The sequence below is a fragment of the Myxine glutinosa genome, chromosome 10 (genome assembly GCF_964187855.1).
Source record: "Myxine glutinosa chromosome 10, kmMyxGlut1.1, whole genome shotgun sequence".
Taxonomy (NCBI): domain Eukaryota; kingdom Metazoa; phylum Chordata; class Myxini; order Myxiniformes; family Myxinidae; genus Myxine; species Myxine glutinosa.
The window spans coordinates 34,115,814-34,133,306 of NC_136270.1; the positions used below are offsets into that span (position 1 = coordinate 34,115,814).

Consider the following 17,493-nt stretch of genomic DNA (forward strand, 5'->3'; position numbering starts at 1 on the left):
ATACACCCACACACCAGATTAGAAGTTGGTACTTCGCTTATTTTTCAAGATATGCAGGTTACAAGGTACAGACATACATGGCATCAGACATACATGGCGGCGGCCATCTTGGATATTGACGTGGCGACCCAATTTTAAACAGCGTTCTTGCTTGTGTCTAGATACACCCATACACCAGATTAGAAGTTGGTACTTCGCTTATTTTTCAAGATATTTCGCTCACAAGGTTCAGACATATATATGGTGGCGGCCATCTTGGATTTTGACGTGGCGACCCAATTTTCAATAGCATTCTTCCTTATGCCGAGATACACCCACACACCAAATTAGAAGTTGGTACTTCGCTTATTTTTCAAGATATTCATCTCACAAGGTTCAGACATACATGGCGGCGGCCATCTTGGATTTTGACGTGGCGACCCATTTTTCAATAGCGTTCTTCCTTATGCCTAGATACACCCACACACCAGATTAGAAGTTGGTACTTCGCTTATTTTTCAAGATATGCAGGTTACAGGGTTCAGACATACATGGCATCAGACATACATGGCGGCGGCCATCTTGGATTTTGACGTGGGTTGCACCCACACACCAAATTCGAATGCGGTCCTTCGCTTACGCACGCACGCACGCACACTCGGACGGACACACGGACGGAGGAGAAAGCCATAGTCCCCCTTTCGCTCCGCTGAGCGACGGGGGACAAAAATTCACACCTGAACTTGGTACACTATTTTAATAGTTCTGATAAGTTATTGAGATCAAACAAATTTGTCACAGTAACCCAACAGACAAACTAGCATTAGTATGGCTGCCTTTATATTGTTGAGGTTTTGAGAGTGTACATTTGACATCATTAAAGGTTAAAGGTTTGCCCCCCCATAGTTAGTCCACAAGCAATACATAGGCCCATTAGAATTAGTTATGTCATAGTATGTGTAAGAGTAGGCCATTTCCCTAGTGACATCTGCGTTGTGTAAATAAATAATAAGCTTAGGTCCTTTCATTACGTGGCCACCCTCCAATTTCCATCATGGGCAAAATCCATCCCGCGCCCCATTTGGCATCCCTCAATTTGTCACGCTTTGGGCTACCCGCAGCAGTTTGTTACGCTTTGGCCGCCAGCAGCATTCGCTGCCCTTGGTTTCGCCCGAAACTAGTCGGGTAACCACGAGGTAGGCCTGAAAAGGGGGAGGAGCGCGAGGGTCGAGTTGTGGCTGCATCAAGCAGCGCGTCAGAAGGCGGTGAGGGTAAGGGCAACAGCCAACCAGAGCTCGGTGGGCATGGCATGATAGGGCGTGGCAAGAAACGTCTGGTTAGTTCCAGAGGGTTCCAAGGGCGTGGCAACAAAACCCTTGGCGCGAGGCCCCCACCTCAGATGAGAAAGGGATGCGTGGTGTTGAAGTTGGGAGATGAGAAAGGGATGTGTGGTGTTGAAGTTGGCAGATGAGAAGGGAGAGGCACTTACGAAAGGACTTATGAGAAGGACTCGTTGGGTGAATTGCGCTTTGTGAGAGGGCTGGCTGCAAGAGACCTGTATTGAGAGAGCGCATTGAGATACACATTGAGAGACTGAAGAGCGCATTGTTCGCGGTTATTGGAACTGTTCGCTTATTACGTACGCGGCTGAGCCGCGAGTGTAACCGCCAAAGCCAGCTTACCGTCCGCCATATAATTACCCCGTGCGCGCCAAACGACACGCGGAGGGCTCCTGGCCGCTGCCGTCTGTTTCATCTGCTTCGCGGTGCGAGTTGGGGACCGGAGAACGAGCTGCCTGGACGCCATCCCTGGACCATCGACCTGTTCGTCTGCAACCCCGTGTGAATGTGTCTGTGTGTGAACAGGCCCCGTTTGTCCGTTTGGGATAAGTTAAGACTGTTTACGGCTGCACGGTGTATTATTATTATTATTCTTATTGTACAAAGTGTAGATAAACCTGTTATTCCTTTTCTTCCCAAATTCGACCGTTTCAGTCATTTCCTTCATTGGGTAAGCATGGCACGATTACGAACCGCTTGGATCGGGTTTAGTCCTTGATAACGGCTCGGGTCACGGGTCGCTACCGCTCGGCGTTTCCACTAACACCCATGATTCGGGCGGGGCTTATTTCCTCGTTTCCGGCCAGCGTTAGTACTTAGGTAATAGCGAATTCATAGTCCTAAAACCCTATTTAACGCTGTCCAGGAAGGACGTCACAGGTCCCGGGTCCCTTCGGCTAGTAAAAGACAAGGGGACTAACCCCCCCTTGGTAAGGGGAAAGGCCGGCGCTGAGATCCGCAACAATATATTTCCACTCCAATATTACCCACGTTCTACTGTGAAACCAAATGTTCACAATGTAGCATGTCAACAGCCTTTACAGCAAAAGGAGGATGCTAACTGAAAAAAAAAACAAAAATAAAGAAGAAAGAGCAGAGATTGCAGACCCTCACCAGAACTTTTATTGTGTGTGGCAAATAAATAGAAGGATGTCCAACCCCGTGATACTAGAGATGATACTAATACTAATTGATACTAAAGGGTATCAATGAGCTAGAAAGTTGTTGTACTAAGGTTGTACGAAATGAAAGTTGTTAATTCTAAATGAAAGGACTAAATTGTTTAGTTGTAAATGTGTAAAGGTCAAAGGTCTGAAAAGTTGTAAAGATCAATTTGTCTAAATGTGTCCAAAGGGTCTGAAAAGGTCGAAGGCGTCTAAAGGGTGTAATTTAAGGTCTAAAGGGTTGGAATTGTCTGAAAAGATCTAAAAAGTGTTAAAACATCTAAAACTATCTAAAGGTCAAAGTGGTCTACAGGGTATTAAAAATGTCTGCAAGGTGTGAAGGTCTAGAGGATAGGAAGGAGTTGAACAGTCTCAGGGGTTCGAAAGCGCTCAAGAGGATCTAAAGGGTCTTGGAGGACTGAGGGGTCTTGAGGGCGCAACGGGGTCTTGAGGGCGCAACGGGGTCTTGAGGGCGCAACGGGGTCTTGAGGGCGCAACGGGGTCTTGAGGGCGCAACGGGGTCTTGAGGGCGCAACGGGGTCTTGAGGGCGCAACGGGGTCTTGAGGGCGCAACGGGGTCTTGAGGGCGCAACGGGGTCTTGAGGGCGCAACGGGGTCTTGAGGGCGCAACGGGGTCTTGAGGGCGCAACGGGGTCTTGAGGGCGCAACGGGGTCTTGAGGGCGCAACGGGGTCTTGAGGGCGCAACGGGGTCTTGAGGGCGCAACGGGGTCTTGAGGGCGCAACGGGGTCTTGAGGGCGCAACGGGGTCTTGAGGGCGCAACAGGGTCTTGAGGGCGCAACAGGGTCTTAAGGGCGCAACAGGGTCTTAAGGGCGCAACAGGGTCTTAAGGGCGCAACAGGGTCTTAAGGGCGCAACAGGGTCTTAAGGGCGCAACAGGGTCTTAAGGGCGCAACAGGGTCTTAAGGGCGCAACAGGGTCTTAAGGGCGCAACAGGGTCTTAAGGGCGCAACAGGGTCTTAAGGGCGTAACAGGGTCTTAAGGGCGTAACAGGGTCTTAAGGGTGTAACAGGGTCTTAAGGGCGTAACAGGGTCTTAAGGGCGCAACAGGGTCTTAAGGGCGCAACAGGGTCTTAAGGGCGTAACAGGGTCTTAAGGGCGTAACAGGGTCTTAAGGGTGTAACAGGGTCTTAAGGGTGTAACAGGGTCTTAAGGGTGTAACAGGGTCTTAAGGGTGTAACAGGGTCTTAAGGGTGTAACAGGGTCTTAAGGGTGTAACAGGGTCTTAAGGGTGTAATGGGTTGTTAAGGGTGTAAGCCGTAAAGAGTCTAAAAGTTAATTTTTTTCGATTTTTCTTTTCTTTTTTGGATACAGAATCGAGGCTCATGTAAGAGCTAGCACATTAAACATAAAAATATGCACAGACACATAAAGCATACAATGAAGGGAGCGGGAGACAAGAGGGGGACAGAGGGAAACACACAAGCACAACAACAGTGGAGAACAGGGACGTCGGTAGATCTGTGGAAGGGGGATGGTTGGGGGAGGAGGGATGGGTACACAGTATAAAGCAAATGAACACTACTAGGAATTTCAGGAAAGAAGTTGGGGATTGAAAGAGGTGGATTTGGGGTGTTTTAACGGGGGTAGAAAAGATCAAGGTTTTGGATGGAGGAAGATGAGATGGTGGTGTACAGCTGTTTTGAAGACCTGGAGGGAGGAGAGGGATTGAAGAGTGTGTGGGAGATTGTTCCAGAGGCAGGAGAAAAGAGGAATGAAAGCGTGAAGGTGAGCAGAGTCCTTGATTTTGGCAGTTTCATCAGAAGAGCTTAGAGAATGTAGAAAGGAAGAACCGTAAGATATTGAATTTGTTTTTGAAATGGAAGGATTTGATGAGGAAGGTGAAAAAAGCCTTTTAAGTAGGAAGAAAAACAGTGTGTTGTAATATACCACTGAATAAAACTGCTGGGAAAAGTTTAAACATATTTAAACAAAACCGTGAAAAACAATCTGGGAAAAGTCCCTGAAGTGGGGGCGTGGATCTGAGAAAGAAGGAGAAAGGGTTGAATGAGTATGGTGGAAACTAGAATTGGAAAGGTGGGTATCGGCTGGAGAGTTAGAAGAAAAAGGAGTTAAAGGAGGCGAGACAACACGCACGTGGTCATGGGCGGGGACTGCGAGGAGAGAAGGAAAGATTTTTTTTTTTTTTTGTATTTAAAACGTTAGACAAAGGGTAAGATGTTCGGGGGAGGGAGGGGGAGAATATAATATCAAAGTAAAATGCAATAAAGCAAAGTAAAGAACTTAAGTTTACATACCGACAGCGGGGGGGGGGGGGGGGGGGGGGAAGGGAAGCCTCGAGGGACAAGGCACACAGTCTTGAGGGGACCAGGCACTTGTGACTAATTACACACAAGTTTGCAAGAATTACAAACCAAGACCAACTAGAAACACACAGTAACACATACACAGTAAAATAACCAGTGGAAATTTGACAAAGACACGAATGGGAAAATACTTAACTTAGATGACGTGGAGAGCTTGAAGGACGCTTCCTCGCCGGAAGAACCGGAAGCGGAAGATTGAGTCTAAGAGTTCTAAAGGGTATCAATGGGTTTTAGGGGTATTTAAGGTTATTAGGGGGTTAAAAGGGCCTTAGTGGGTCAGTGGTGTTTTAGGGGTCTCGAAGGTCTTAGGGGGCTCAAAGTGTATTAGGTTTATAAAAGTTCTAAAAGGTCTTGAGGGATTTAGGCATGTGAAATGGTCTTAAGGATCTTACAAGTTTTGGGGTCTCAATGGGACTTAGGGTTGTAAAGAGTCTTAGGGTTCTAGAAGGACTAATTAAATAAATATACACACTCATCTTGTGTGCAGACAACCATACTGACCCAAATGAAATACCCTCTCCTCTGGTGAGGGTACCTAGAATGACACTCCGTAGAGTGCATACCTCCACCAGGTTGAACAGTTTACGTTTTGTATCCCAATGATAGGCCGAATCTGCTGACCGTAACAAATTTAATTGGCTTATTCTCATCATCTAACTAACTCATCCACCAAGTTTGGTCATAATCCATAACTTTTTGAAATATCGTGCTATACAGTGCTGTTGGACCTCAACATTTGTGGTCCCAACATTTGTGGAATCCATATTCGCGTTTGATAAAATGCAACCTGCTTCTACATTTGCAGCCCTGTGATTTGCGTATTTTTGCGGGTGCAAAAAACATATCTTCACGAGCCATGAGCATAATGCAGTTGTAAAACATCTTCCACCAGCCATGCATAAAACAGCTGGATGTATGCAAAAAACATATCTTACATGAGTAGCATGCATGACCTGCTTCTACATTCGTGGACCTGTGCTTTGCGTTTTTCACGTTTTTTTGCAGGCGCATACATTTTTTTTGAGCTGCGCTATAAGCTAGCTGTGCGGCATGTCCCACCATTCACACAATAAACCTTAATCCATCATCGCTTCTAATATTAAATCCTTCCTCTTATCCAATGGCTTGTTCTCTGACATCAATTTATATTCAGGCGAGGTCACTCAACACTGGACATGCTGCTTCTGCTGTCTCAACAATGGATGGAGGTCTTCAGGCCAAACAGGAAATCAGAACCGTCTCCCTTGACATATTTCGTGCCTTCGATAAGGTCTGGCACCCCACCCTGCTCACAAAAACTCTCCTCCTATGGTATCCATGGAAATCTCCATGCATGGCTCGTGGACCTCCTCTCCTCTCATCGTCAACATGGAGCTCTAAGTGGAATTCTCTCTTCTCCCCTTCCTGTTCAGGCTGGAGTTCCTCAAGGCAGTGTTCTGGGCCCTGTGCTTTTTCTGGTCTTCATCAATGATCTCTCTGACTTTCTGGAAAATCCTCTCTATCTCTTTGCTGATGACTCTCCACTCTCTGTTGCTCCATCTCTCAACCCTCAGATCGGCAGTCTGCAGCCTCCTCACTCTCTGTAGACTTGGATAAAATCACAAACTGGTCAAACAAGTGGAACATGTCTTTCAATCCTGACAAATCTCACACTCTCACTATGTCTCTCTGAAAAGGCCGAATGGACAACCCTCCCATCTACTTTCTCAACAATCCTCTCAAAGAAGTTCTGTTACTCAAGCTCCTAAGTGCAAGATCAGTGCTGAAGATGCGTCGACTGCCAAGAGGCAGAAGAAAGTGATGAGCCTGAGCCCAAAAGTGGAGCTGCTGGACCGGCTTTCGAGAGGAGAGAGTGCGGCCTCTGTGGGCATACTGTATAGAATCAATTAATCCACCATTCGCTACATACGGAAGGAGAAGGCCATTGCCATTTGGATTGGCGAGAAGGTGATTTGAGTTGGATGCCCCATAAACCAAGGTTTCTGGGAGGGGTGGGGGTGGGGGAGGAAGTGTAGGATAAGGAGGAGGAGATAGGGTAGGAGGTGGAGGAGGAGGACAGGCTGCAAGACGCCGACCCGGTCATGAGGCGTTACCTCAACTTCAAAAGGGGGTTGGATGACGTGCTGCTCCCATACAAGGAGCTACATCGAAACCTGCGGCAATCTGCCAGGCAGCTCTCGATTGCGCATTTTTTTTCGTCTGGGTCCCGCCACGTCAGGAGCATCAGCACCCTTCCCTGCCTCCCCTCAGTACACGACTCATCAGTGACCTCATCTGTGCCCTCATCTGTGCACTCTTCAGGACCCTCACATACATTCCTTTCGTTGCACTACTCATCTGCATCCTCACCTGTGGTCGTCTTCAGATGGAGTTCACTGGATTTTTATTCTTCATCCGCATCATCATTTGAAAAGTTGTGTGTTTGTGCAAATAAAATTTTGAAATGGGACCTGCTGTTGCTTTTTTAATTTTACAGTGTGCTTGGTTAAGCACTTTTAATAAACTGTAATTGCATTCCTTCAATGAACATGAGAAACGGTACCTGGTGTTGCGTTTTTTAAAATCTTATTTCTCAGCGTTTTGTATGAAACTGTAATCATGTGCATTCACAGTCAAAAAAAATGTAAGTTTTAAAAATTTTCCCCTATGAACCAGGAACCGCCGGGAACCTACCCCCCCCCCCCCCCCCCACCTTCTCCATTGTAACAATGCCCCGACATTCACGGAATTTTCCATGAATCATGAACTGCTGGGAACTTATCCCCTTTTATCCCATTGAAACAATGCTCCCCACATTTGCGGAATTTTCCAGGAACGTATGCCCCTGCGAATGCCGGGGTCTGACAGTATATCGTTTTTGGGCCCCATCTCTCAATTAGCAATGAGTATATATCCTCTCGATGGTGAAGAATCACTTAAAAATTTATATTATCCAGATCTGGATTTGGATCTTAACTAAAATCAAATAATTTCGTCCTCGTCACACACTCAACCTCTTCACCAAATTTCGTCCGAACCCATCCACAACTTTTTGAGATATCCTGAGACGGACAAACAGCCAGGCAGACAGACAGACAGGGGTTGATAACATAACCTCCATCCACCTTCAGTGACTGAGGTAAGCAGGAAGACCCTTATTTGCAACCAATCACAGTTATACAAGTGCAGTTATTTTGCGTATTACAATAAGACGTGTGTGTTTCATTTGTTGCAGTTGGGGAGAACCATTATAGGCTCATTGCAACAGTTTTTGAACACACTCACCTGCTGGAAGGAATCTTCAAAGAGCGTTTGCCTTGTTACACTGATCTTAACATGTCCCGGCAAAGCGTTGCTCTGAAAATACAATGAAATGTCAATGTTGAGACCAAAACAACAATTGGGTGAGATGCCTTTACTGCATCCCAAGTCTCATTTGCCATTCGGCCTAAAATGTCCAACTGTAGCAGCTGTGAGTGCTGTACATAGCAATTCCAGCAAATTAAGCTCACCTGACATAGATAGCGGAACTGGCCGAGCTTCCATCGAAAGCTTCGCTCGTATGCTATAGGCACGCCAAATGCCCCTTTTGCCCTGGAATTAAAACGAAGTTTATTTTATTTCTTTTAAAGAATACAACTTTACACAATCACAGTACAACTTTAAAAGATGCAACAGCATAAAATATGAAACTCAAAAATGATTTAAGCCCCATTCTGAGCAACTTTAATCACATTCACAACCACCACAAAGTCCCAAGGCCAAAAACCCGATGGAATAAAAATAAGAAAAATTTGCCAGCACAAGGATGAGCAAAGCAATACAACACACACAACAACATGCATTTTAAAGGCCATTTTCCCTGCTAGAGTGGGGGTTAGCCTTGCGGTCCCCATGACTATCTTCTTCATTTTGCCCTATTTTCTGCATCTCTCCTTGTTAACCCCCTTGCCCGCATTTCTTCTTCCACCACCTTCAGCCAAGTCTTTCTCGGTCTTCCCCGTCCTCTACTTCCTTCTACATTCATTTCCATCACTCTTCTCAACAAGTCACTTTCATCCTTCCTCAACACATGACCAAACCATCTCAACCTGTTCCTCTTCACAGCATCAACCACAGGCTCTATTTCCATCATCGTTCGCAATTCATCATTTGTCTTCCTCTCTCTCAACGATACTCCGCACATCCATCGAACCATTTGCATTTCCACCCTTTCCAACCTTCGTTGCTGCTCTACGTTCATTACCCATGTCTTGCTCCCATAAATCATAACACTTCTCACACATGCAGCATACACCTTTCCCTTCAGCTTCAACGACACTCCCCTCCTCATAAGCACGCCACTCAGTTCCCGAAACTTCTTCCATGCACATCTCACTCGAGCAACCGTTGCCGAGTCTGATCCACCTTCTCCATTCAGCATGTCTCCGAGGTAGCAAAATGTTTTCACACCTTCCAGCTTCACGCCGTCTCCAAGATCCAACTCAACATTTCCTCCATCTGCAGCTCCCTCTGTGCACACCTTACATTTGAATGTAGCTGCCACACTGGTTAATGACCCTCTCAGACCACTACATTTTTGATGAACCCACTCAGCGCACATTGTACATTGAATGGAGTTCACTCCGACACCCTTCCTACACACAGCACAGGGCCACTTCACAGTTCTTTCCACCTCACCACATGCTTTACCACTTGCCATCACCTTCGTCTTTCCAAAATTCACCTTCAGACCTTCTGTCTCCATACATTCCTTCCACTTGTTCATCTTTTCCTTCAGTCCATCCATACTTTCCGCAATATACACCAGATCATCTGCATACAACAACTCCCACGGTAAACCCTCCTTTACGTTCTGAACCAGCACCTCCATCACAGCTACAAATAGTAGTGGACTTAGTACCGACCCCTGATGCACTCCCACTTTCACCTCAAACTCACGACTGTTCCCGTCCTTCGTCCTTACAGCTGTGCGCGCTCTTTTGTACATTGCCATCACTACTCTGATCAACCATTCCTCCACTCATAACTTCCTCAATGCCCATGTCAATACTTTGCGTGGAACCCTATCGAATGCTTTCTCCAGATCAACAAACCCAAGAAACAACTTCTTCCTCTTCTCCATGTACTTCTCCTGTAACTGCCTCACAATGAAAAGCGTGTCTGCCGTTCCTCTTCCTGGCATAAATCCAAACTGCATTTCGTCGATCTTCACTTTCTTCCTTATCCTCCTCTCCAACACCCTTTCCAATACCTTCATTCCATGCTCCAATAACTTTATCGCTCGGTACGAGCCACACTCCAGAGGGTCACCGTTCCCCTTGCATAGAGGGACGAGGGTACTCAGTTCCCAATCCACTGGAATGCGGCTTTCTTTCACCACCAGATTACAGATCTCTGTCATTCTCTTCACACCCCAACTTCCTGCTGCCTTCAACATATCTCCCACAACTCCCGTCGCCCTCCTGCTTTTCTACTCTTCAATGCTTTTATCGCTTCCTCAACTTCCTTCTCAGTTATCTTCTCTGCCGGTCCTAAAACTGGGTTACTCTCTATGTTGCCATCCCATTCATTCTCTGTATTCAACAGCATTTCCATATATCTTTTCCATCTTCCTTTAATTCCATCTGGGTCCACAACGATTTGTCCCACTTTATCCTTCAAGCAACTCACCCCCATCACATCGCACCTCTCTTTCGCTATCTGATTTGCAATCCTGAATACTGCTCTCTGACCCTCTTCCGAATCCAAGCGTTCTCCGAACATTTTCCTACATGCCTCCTGCGCCTTTGCTACTTCTTTCTTTGCAGCCTTCTTGGCTGCCTTATAACTTTCATGCTCTGCTGTTTCTGCTCCCGTACACTTCGCCTTCTGCCACTCCTTGAACTTCTTCCTCTTCTCGTCAATCCTCTTTCCAACTTCATCATCCCACCACCATGTTTCCGCGTGCCTCGGTGGTCCTTTTGTCCATCCACATACCTCACCAACGGCTCCCAACAGACTAGCTTTCATTGACATCCAACTACTTTCAAGCTCAACCACATTATCCTCTACCCTACTCAGCCTCTCTTTTAATGCCTCCCTTACTCTCACCTCTTTCAACCTCCACACCTTCATTCTCGGTTGGTACTTCACCCGCCGAGCTCTCCTCGCACCTTTCACCCTTATGTCGCAGACAACCAAGTGGTGCTGTGAAACAGCCTCCTCCCCCGGGATCACCTTTGTGTCCCGGAGGTGCCCCCTATCTCTCCAACGCACCATCAGGTAGTCAACGGTTGTCGTCGACCCACCTGACGTTTATGTAACAAGCTTATTATCCTCTTTCTGGAACTGAGTATTACAAATCAACAATCAGCTCCATCAGCAAACTCCAAAATCCTTTCACCTTCTCCATTTCTCACACCATATCCGTAACCCCCATGAATTCCCTCAAAACCATCCATACTCCTTCCCACATGTCCATTTAGGTCTCCTCCTACCACAACACCTTCCTCATCTTTCACGTTTTCCATCAGCTTCTCTATCGCACACCAGAACTTGTCCTTCTCTTCATCGCTCCGACCAACCTGCGGAGCATATCCCGAGATGACGTTCACAAAGAGCTTTCCAATCATCATTTTCACCATCATCAACCTATCACTCACTCTAGTCACACTCACCACACTGTCTACAAACTCCTCAGAAAACAGGACACCAACACCATTCACGCCCTCCGGGCACCCTTGCCACACAAACTTGTATTTCTGTCCCTGCCTACCCTTCACCATTCTCACACCACTTCCCTTCCATCTCGTCTCTTGCACACAACATATGTCCACTCTTCTTCTGACCAATACTTCCACCACTTCTCCTGATCTCCCTGTCATTGTCCCTACATTCTATGTCCCAAACCTCAGAAACCGATCTCCACTTCGGGCTGTACCCTGCCCATATGTAGTTGTAATTGTCATGGTTCTCTTTTTGAGGCAATGTTTTTCTGGCCGGATGCCCTTCCTGACGCCAACCCTCTTAGTCGTCTCTTACGACACGCAGGGATACGGTGTACCTATTCTAATCCAGGGTACACACTAGGAAACGTTTAAAACATGGAAATTCTGGGAGGGGGGGGGGGGGAGGGCGGCGTCAGCATCACGGCTGCGGTTTAAACATATTTAAATAATAAAGTCTCTAAATGAGGACGTGGATTTGAGAAAGGAGCAGAGGTGGAAGAAAAACGAGATATAGGGGGCAGGGCACAAGTCGAGACGAGGAGGAGAGTGAGCAAGCACGTGTCCGGGAGGAGAGAAAGAATTAATAAAGAATTTATTTTCTTTGTTCGTTTATTTGTTTGTTTTGTTTTTAAAACGATGGACAAACGGTAAGATGTTCGTGAGAGGTAGGGGGAAGAAAAGAAAATCAAAGAAACAAGCAAATTCTATGAAGGAAAGAACTTATATTCACAAAATACTGACGGGGGGGGGGGGGGGGGGGAGGGAGGTCGCGCATGAGGTGCGAACAAAAAAAAACAAAAAACGACTAATTACACACAAATTTGCAATAATTGCAAAACCAAAACTAAATAGAAACACACAACAACACATACACAATAAAATAACCAGTGGAAATTTGACAAAGACACGAATGGGAAAATACTCAAACTTTGATGTCGTGGAGAGATCGAAGCAAGCCTCCTCGCTCGAGGGACCGGAAGCGGAAAAAAGCAATGTAAAGTGCAAAACATCCAATCTGTGTTTTTGTTTGTTTGCTCATGTTGATCACAGTGCAATTAGTCCGTGGGCCCAGACCTGAAATTTCACTTATCGGTACCACCTGTGGGGGGGCAAATTCTAGTTATGATTTTTAAATTCTATATATCTGTAGATCATATTTTGATATGATGGCCATCCCAGAGTTGCAGCTTATTGGTCGATATTACCTCTTGAATGTATCAACCCTATGCACGTAAAACCCCCAAAAAACGCACTCCGTGAATTTCATTCATTATGTAAATATACCTCCAAGTGGACGAGTATAACATAATAAGCACACAATAATACATATAATACCTTGAGTCTCCTTTTCCACACTCACTCACATTTTGTTGATATATTTTGCTATTAATGTGGAAATTATGCCAGAATTGCAATGTAAAATTTTGTTGATTTTTATAAATTTATGTGTGTTATTCCCCTGAAATATATTTTGGTGCCTTGCACAGGCCCCATTTGCCCCAATTTAGATAAGGCCGAAAAAAATATATTGCTGGTCCCTGGTCAGACCAAAGTACCAGAATTGATGCAGCGATGCGTTGTTTTTTTTGTTTGTTTTTTTTGAAAAGCATGCATTGCACATTTAAAGGTGTTTTTTGTGTCCTCATGCCTTGCGGTTCTCCATCTGCCATGGCGCCGTCCAGAGAAAAATTAAAGACAGCCAATGGGACTTGTAGGCCTTTTTGTAAGTAATGAACACAAGCTTAAGTTATTTTAAAATGTATATATTCTGAAAATTATTAAGTTCTTCAAGCATATTATAGACTGCCATCTCGTTCTCGAGATCGCCTCGCCGTACCGTACCATCAAACATTCCAATGCGTCGATCGCGTCAACACTGCGCATGCGCAAGTGGTCTAACAGGCCGATGGTCTCCCACGATCTGTTCTCCCAGTCCACCAGATTATCACAGACAGTTACAACTTCATGACAAACGAGATAGGATGCAGGCCTAACTAACGAGACCACCCGCAGCTCTCTAGGCCTTCTGGTTGCTTCACACGAACCCGACAAGGAACGTCTTCGTTTCGATAGACAATATCCAGCCGATTGGATTCATGATGGCAGGGCACACAAACCTACTCATATCTTTGGAACGGCTAGTTGGATTTGGACAAAATAAACGTAGTTTCGTAGGGGAGAACCGTGCGCGAACGTCGATACCAATCTCGACCCTCACAGACCCTTATTTCCCGAGATAGCGCGCCGGCCCGGCAACAACAGGCGCGCGCTGTTGTAGGTACCGTTGGAAATTTGAAAAAGAAAAAAATTGTTGAAGCGCAGGGTCAAAATCGATGCGCGCGCTGACCAGAGACAGGAAATATATTTTTCTTGGCCCAAACCTTAGTTTAATGGAATCTCCAATGTAAAACTTCAAACATAACAATAAGCTTGGAAATTTGGTTAAATTGGAGCTGCAATTGCTTTCGGTAGCTAGTATTTACACTCGCGGTCGCCAGTCCATACGGGTGTGAGCAGTACCCTATTTCAGGGCATTTGTGCCTCACCGAAACAATCAGCAGTAACTGTTCGTATCGCCTTGCCACTAAGTGGAATGAACCAAGACTGTTCGAATTTGCTTCATCCACCATCCAACATCCTGCCTCCCAATGTCTTCCTGCCTCCCAATAAGTAAGTAAGTAAGGAGCTGCAATGCAAAATGCCGAGTTCCGGTCACTGTTTGCATTTTTGGGTTAGGGTAAGGAAAACGTCTGTAAAATCAACAAATTACCATCGATCATCATAGTTTTTGATTCCATCGATTCCATCGATTTGAATTACCATCGATCATAACATAATTAACCCATTTAGATGATACACTAGTAATGGGGAACCTATAGGACATCTAAAATATTTTTTTAACAAATCATATTCATAAATTCCACAAATTCAATCAAATTTTACATGCAAATCAGCGCTATTTTAACTACGAACTCAAAAATGTGTATGCTTTTTGATTTGTTGATTAGCCGTAGTATAAGTAGCCGTAGTATAAGTAGCCGTAGTATAAGTAGTATAAGTAGCCGTAGTATAAGTAGCTTAATGTATAAGTAGCCGGACGCCGTCATCGGCTGGGGTTAGGGTAAGGAAAACGTCTGTAAAATCAACAAATTACCATCGATCATCATAGTTTTTGATTCCCCCAAAACATAATTAACCCATTTAGATGATACACTAGTAATGGGGAACCTATAGGACATCTAAAATATTTTTTTAACAAATCATATTCATAAATTCCACAAATTCAATCAAATTTTACATGCAAATCAGCGCTATTTTAACTACGAACTCAAAAATGTGTATGCTTAGCTCAATATATTTGATTGTAATACTAAAAGCAACTTGTTGTGGATACCTAAGGCATATTATTTGTTGATAATTGACTAATAGGAATATGTTACATCATTTTGAATGATACTACCAATATACACAAATATCGGAGGGTACCGAAACAGTAAATTGCAAAATAAATAGACTAAGCTACTCTTCTGGAAAGGCTATCACATATTAATTCACTTATATGGACCCAACCAATAATGTAGTACCACTAAAGATTTGCCCCCAATATGGTACCGATATCTGGTCTGGCCCATGGACTAAATACCATTTCCCTCATACACCTGGATCTAATTTATGCCAGGCACCTTTTTGTTTAAAATTATCAAGGAGAATACATACACAAATCGAGTGAGAAAGCCAAAATAATTGTATAGACCTACAAAAATAGGTCTATACAACAATAGGACTCATCAGTTTGCATCACCATATGAACAATGCTCATCCAGAGCCAGATGACCAAGCAGCCATTGTCAAACCATAAACATAAAACCTACTAAAAAGTTAAGCCTCACACTTTGCCCTTTGTTAATGGTTCTGAAGAATCAATTGATTTTTTACAGGTTACTAGCGAAGGCACCGGATCTTATAACAGCCTTAGTCAAAAGCGCACTCATTTTCTCGATCACCCGAGATCATCACGACTTGATGACCCTGCGCTCACAAAGCGAAAAGCAGGGTTAGGCATTCGGTTGGGTACCTGTGGTGTGCGTACGTACGGCGTATGTGTCTGCATTTTTGAAATTCATTTTCTCAGCAACCGTTGATCCGATCGACACAATTTTACCATAAGAGCACCTCCGCCTGTCCAATTTTTTTTTTTTTTATAATTATGACATCAGGTCACGTGGAACTGACGCCATCTTGGAAAAACATTACACCTCCATCTCTCCGAAAACACTCAATGGAAAAAAAAACAAAAAAAAAAACATGGTGCGTTGTCATGTACTCCCCATGGGGAATAAGATATGTTAATGATGATGTCATCAGTGCCTTCATTATGATGTCATAATTCAACAAGTACAACACAGTCTGTCTGTTTGAAATTTCCGGAGCGTGATCTACGCAACAATTGTATTAGAAAAGATAAACTTATGATGTCATCGCTCACATGGTCTGGCAGCCATAATGGATCAAAGAAAAAAAAAACCCCCTTCAAAAACAGTAGAGTTGGCTCGCACAAAGTTGACTGCGTAGGCAGGGTAAGTATTGTTACAAATTTGGGTAGTGACATATGTAGAGCAGAGTAGATCTGAGTAGGTAACATGCTTCGACTGTCGCGATAGGGAATCTACCTGTAATAAGTCATGTGGAGGCGTTTTGTCGGCTAAGATGTATGATTGTGAATCTACCAGGAGATTCGGGTGATAGGTAGTGTTGGGGTTAATGAGTAGAGCCCTTGTACGTTTCACCTGGTTAGCCAAACCTTTGTCCATTTTGGCACTGCAGACCACATAGACACTAGTTAGGACCTTTAGTACAACATTAATGATGCCCTTCCCCCCTGACATGACTTCGGAAGAAATCGGGCTGGAACACCGCCGATAATGGCTGCCACCATTTGCACCTCCGAGAGGCCTACCTGCCTCGCATAGCACGTGCTGTGACCAAGGCAGGAGCGGGAGTGAGAGACGCAGTGGGCATGCCCCTGGACGAGCCGGCGAGTCGGTGGAGGCTCTGATTGGCAGAGCAGTGCGCCAATGCTGACGTCATCGGCTGGGGATATTAACGGGGGCCGGACGCCATTTCGGGCAGTGGAGAGTTCAGATCTGAGTCAAGAGTTCGTGTGCACAGGCAGATGGAGTAGGACTGGCAGTCAAGTGACATTCCTGGCAGTGAGAAGGTTTTTAAGTTCACGGTTCGCAGTTCACAGCTTGAGAGAGTCCCGGTGCGATCCTGAGTTGGCTTGTGAGCAGAGTCCTGGCCCTGGTTGGCTTGAGAGTTGGCTTGTGAGTCAGAGCCCAAGTGGAGTTTGCTTGCTTCGTGCAGCCCTGCGTTGGACCTTTGGTGCACGGACCTCGTGGGGGTCGACGAGGAGCCTGGAGTGGGCGCTGGCCCGGGCCTTCGCGGTGCTGGGGCGCTGGAGCAAGGGACCTCGTGGTGTGCAGCGGAGATTGGACGGACAAGACGACAAGATGAGATAAGGCCGCATCCGCGATTACATTTTACACAACGAACGTGTTTCTTTTCTTTAGTTCGCAGCCCCTCGTTTGTATCTGAAGTGTGAGTGGGGACGTCCTGATTAGGATATTAGATTTACCAGCGCGTGCTTTTCCTGTCCCTGCCTTTATTCAATAAACCCTTATATTCGTTTTTGTACAAATTCCTGAACGCAGTTTCCTGATTGATTTGATAGTTAAGGCTGCGGGGACTTTCGCCGCTTCCCTCCATTCCGCGCGCTTAGGTGTTTTAGATTTTGGAATCCGCCATTGAGTTTCTGCCTCGGAGTTAAAGCCTTCGTGATCGGCATCCGCGACCGCCAGATATTAATTTCGGCGGTTGCGCGACAGTATTCTATGAATACCATCTAATTCAATGAGATATTCAAAATCTGTTTGTTGTCAGACAATTGGAACACACTCACTAAACAAAATGCATCT

General features: G+C 45.4%; 1 protein-coding gene across 7 annotated transcripts in view; it reads right to left on the bottom strand.

Annotated features, from left to right (window-relative positions):
* The window catches only part of LOC137434450 (NEDD4-like E3 ubiquitin-protein ligase WWP2), a 130,339-nt gene that overhangs the window by 12,763 nt on the left and 100,083 nt on the right, over window positions 1-17,493 (bottom strand). For all 7 annotated transcript variants that reach the window (XR_013624709.1, XM_078785546.1, XM_068127454.2 and 4 more), the window contains 2 exons: window positions 8,321-8,402; window positions 8,094-8,165 (listed from right to left, as the gene is read on the bottom strand). Coding sequence is in view for 6 of the 7 variants with exons in the window: in XM_078785546.1 (XP_078641672.1) it covers window positions 8,094-8,165; window positions 8,321-8,402 (154 nt within the window). In the remaining variant the exon portion in view is untranslated. The remainder of the gene's footprint in view (window positions 1-8,093; window positions 8,166-8,320; window positions 8,403-17,493) is intronic.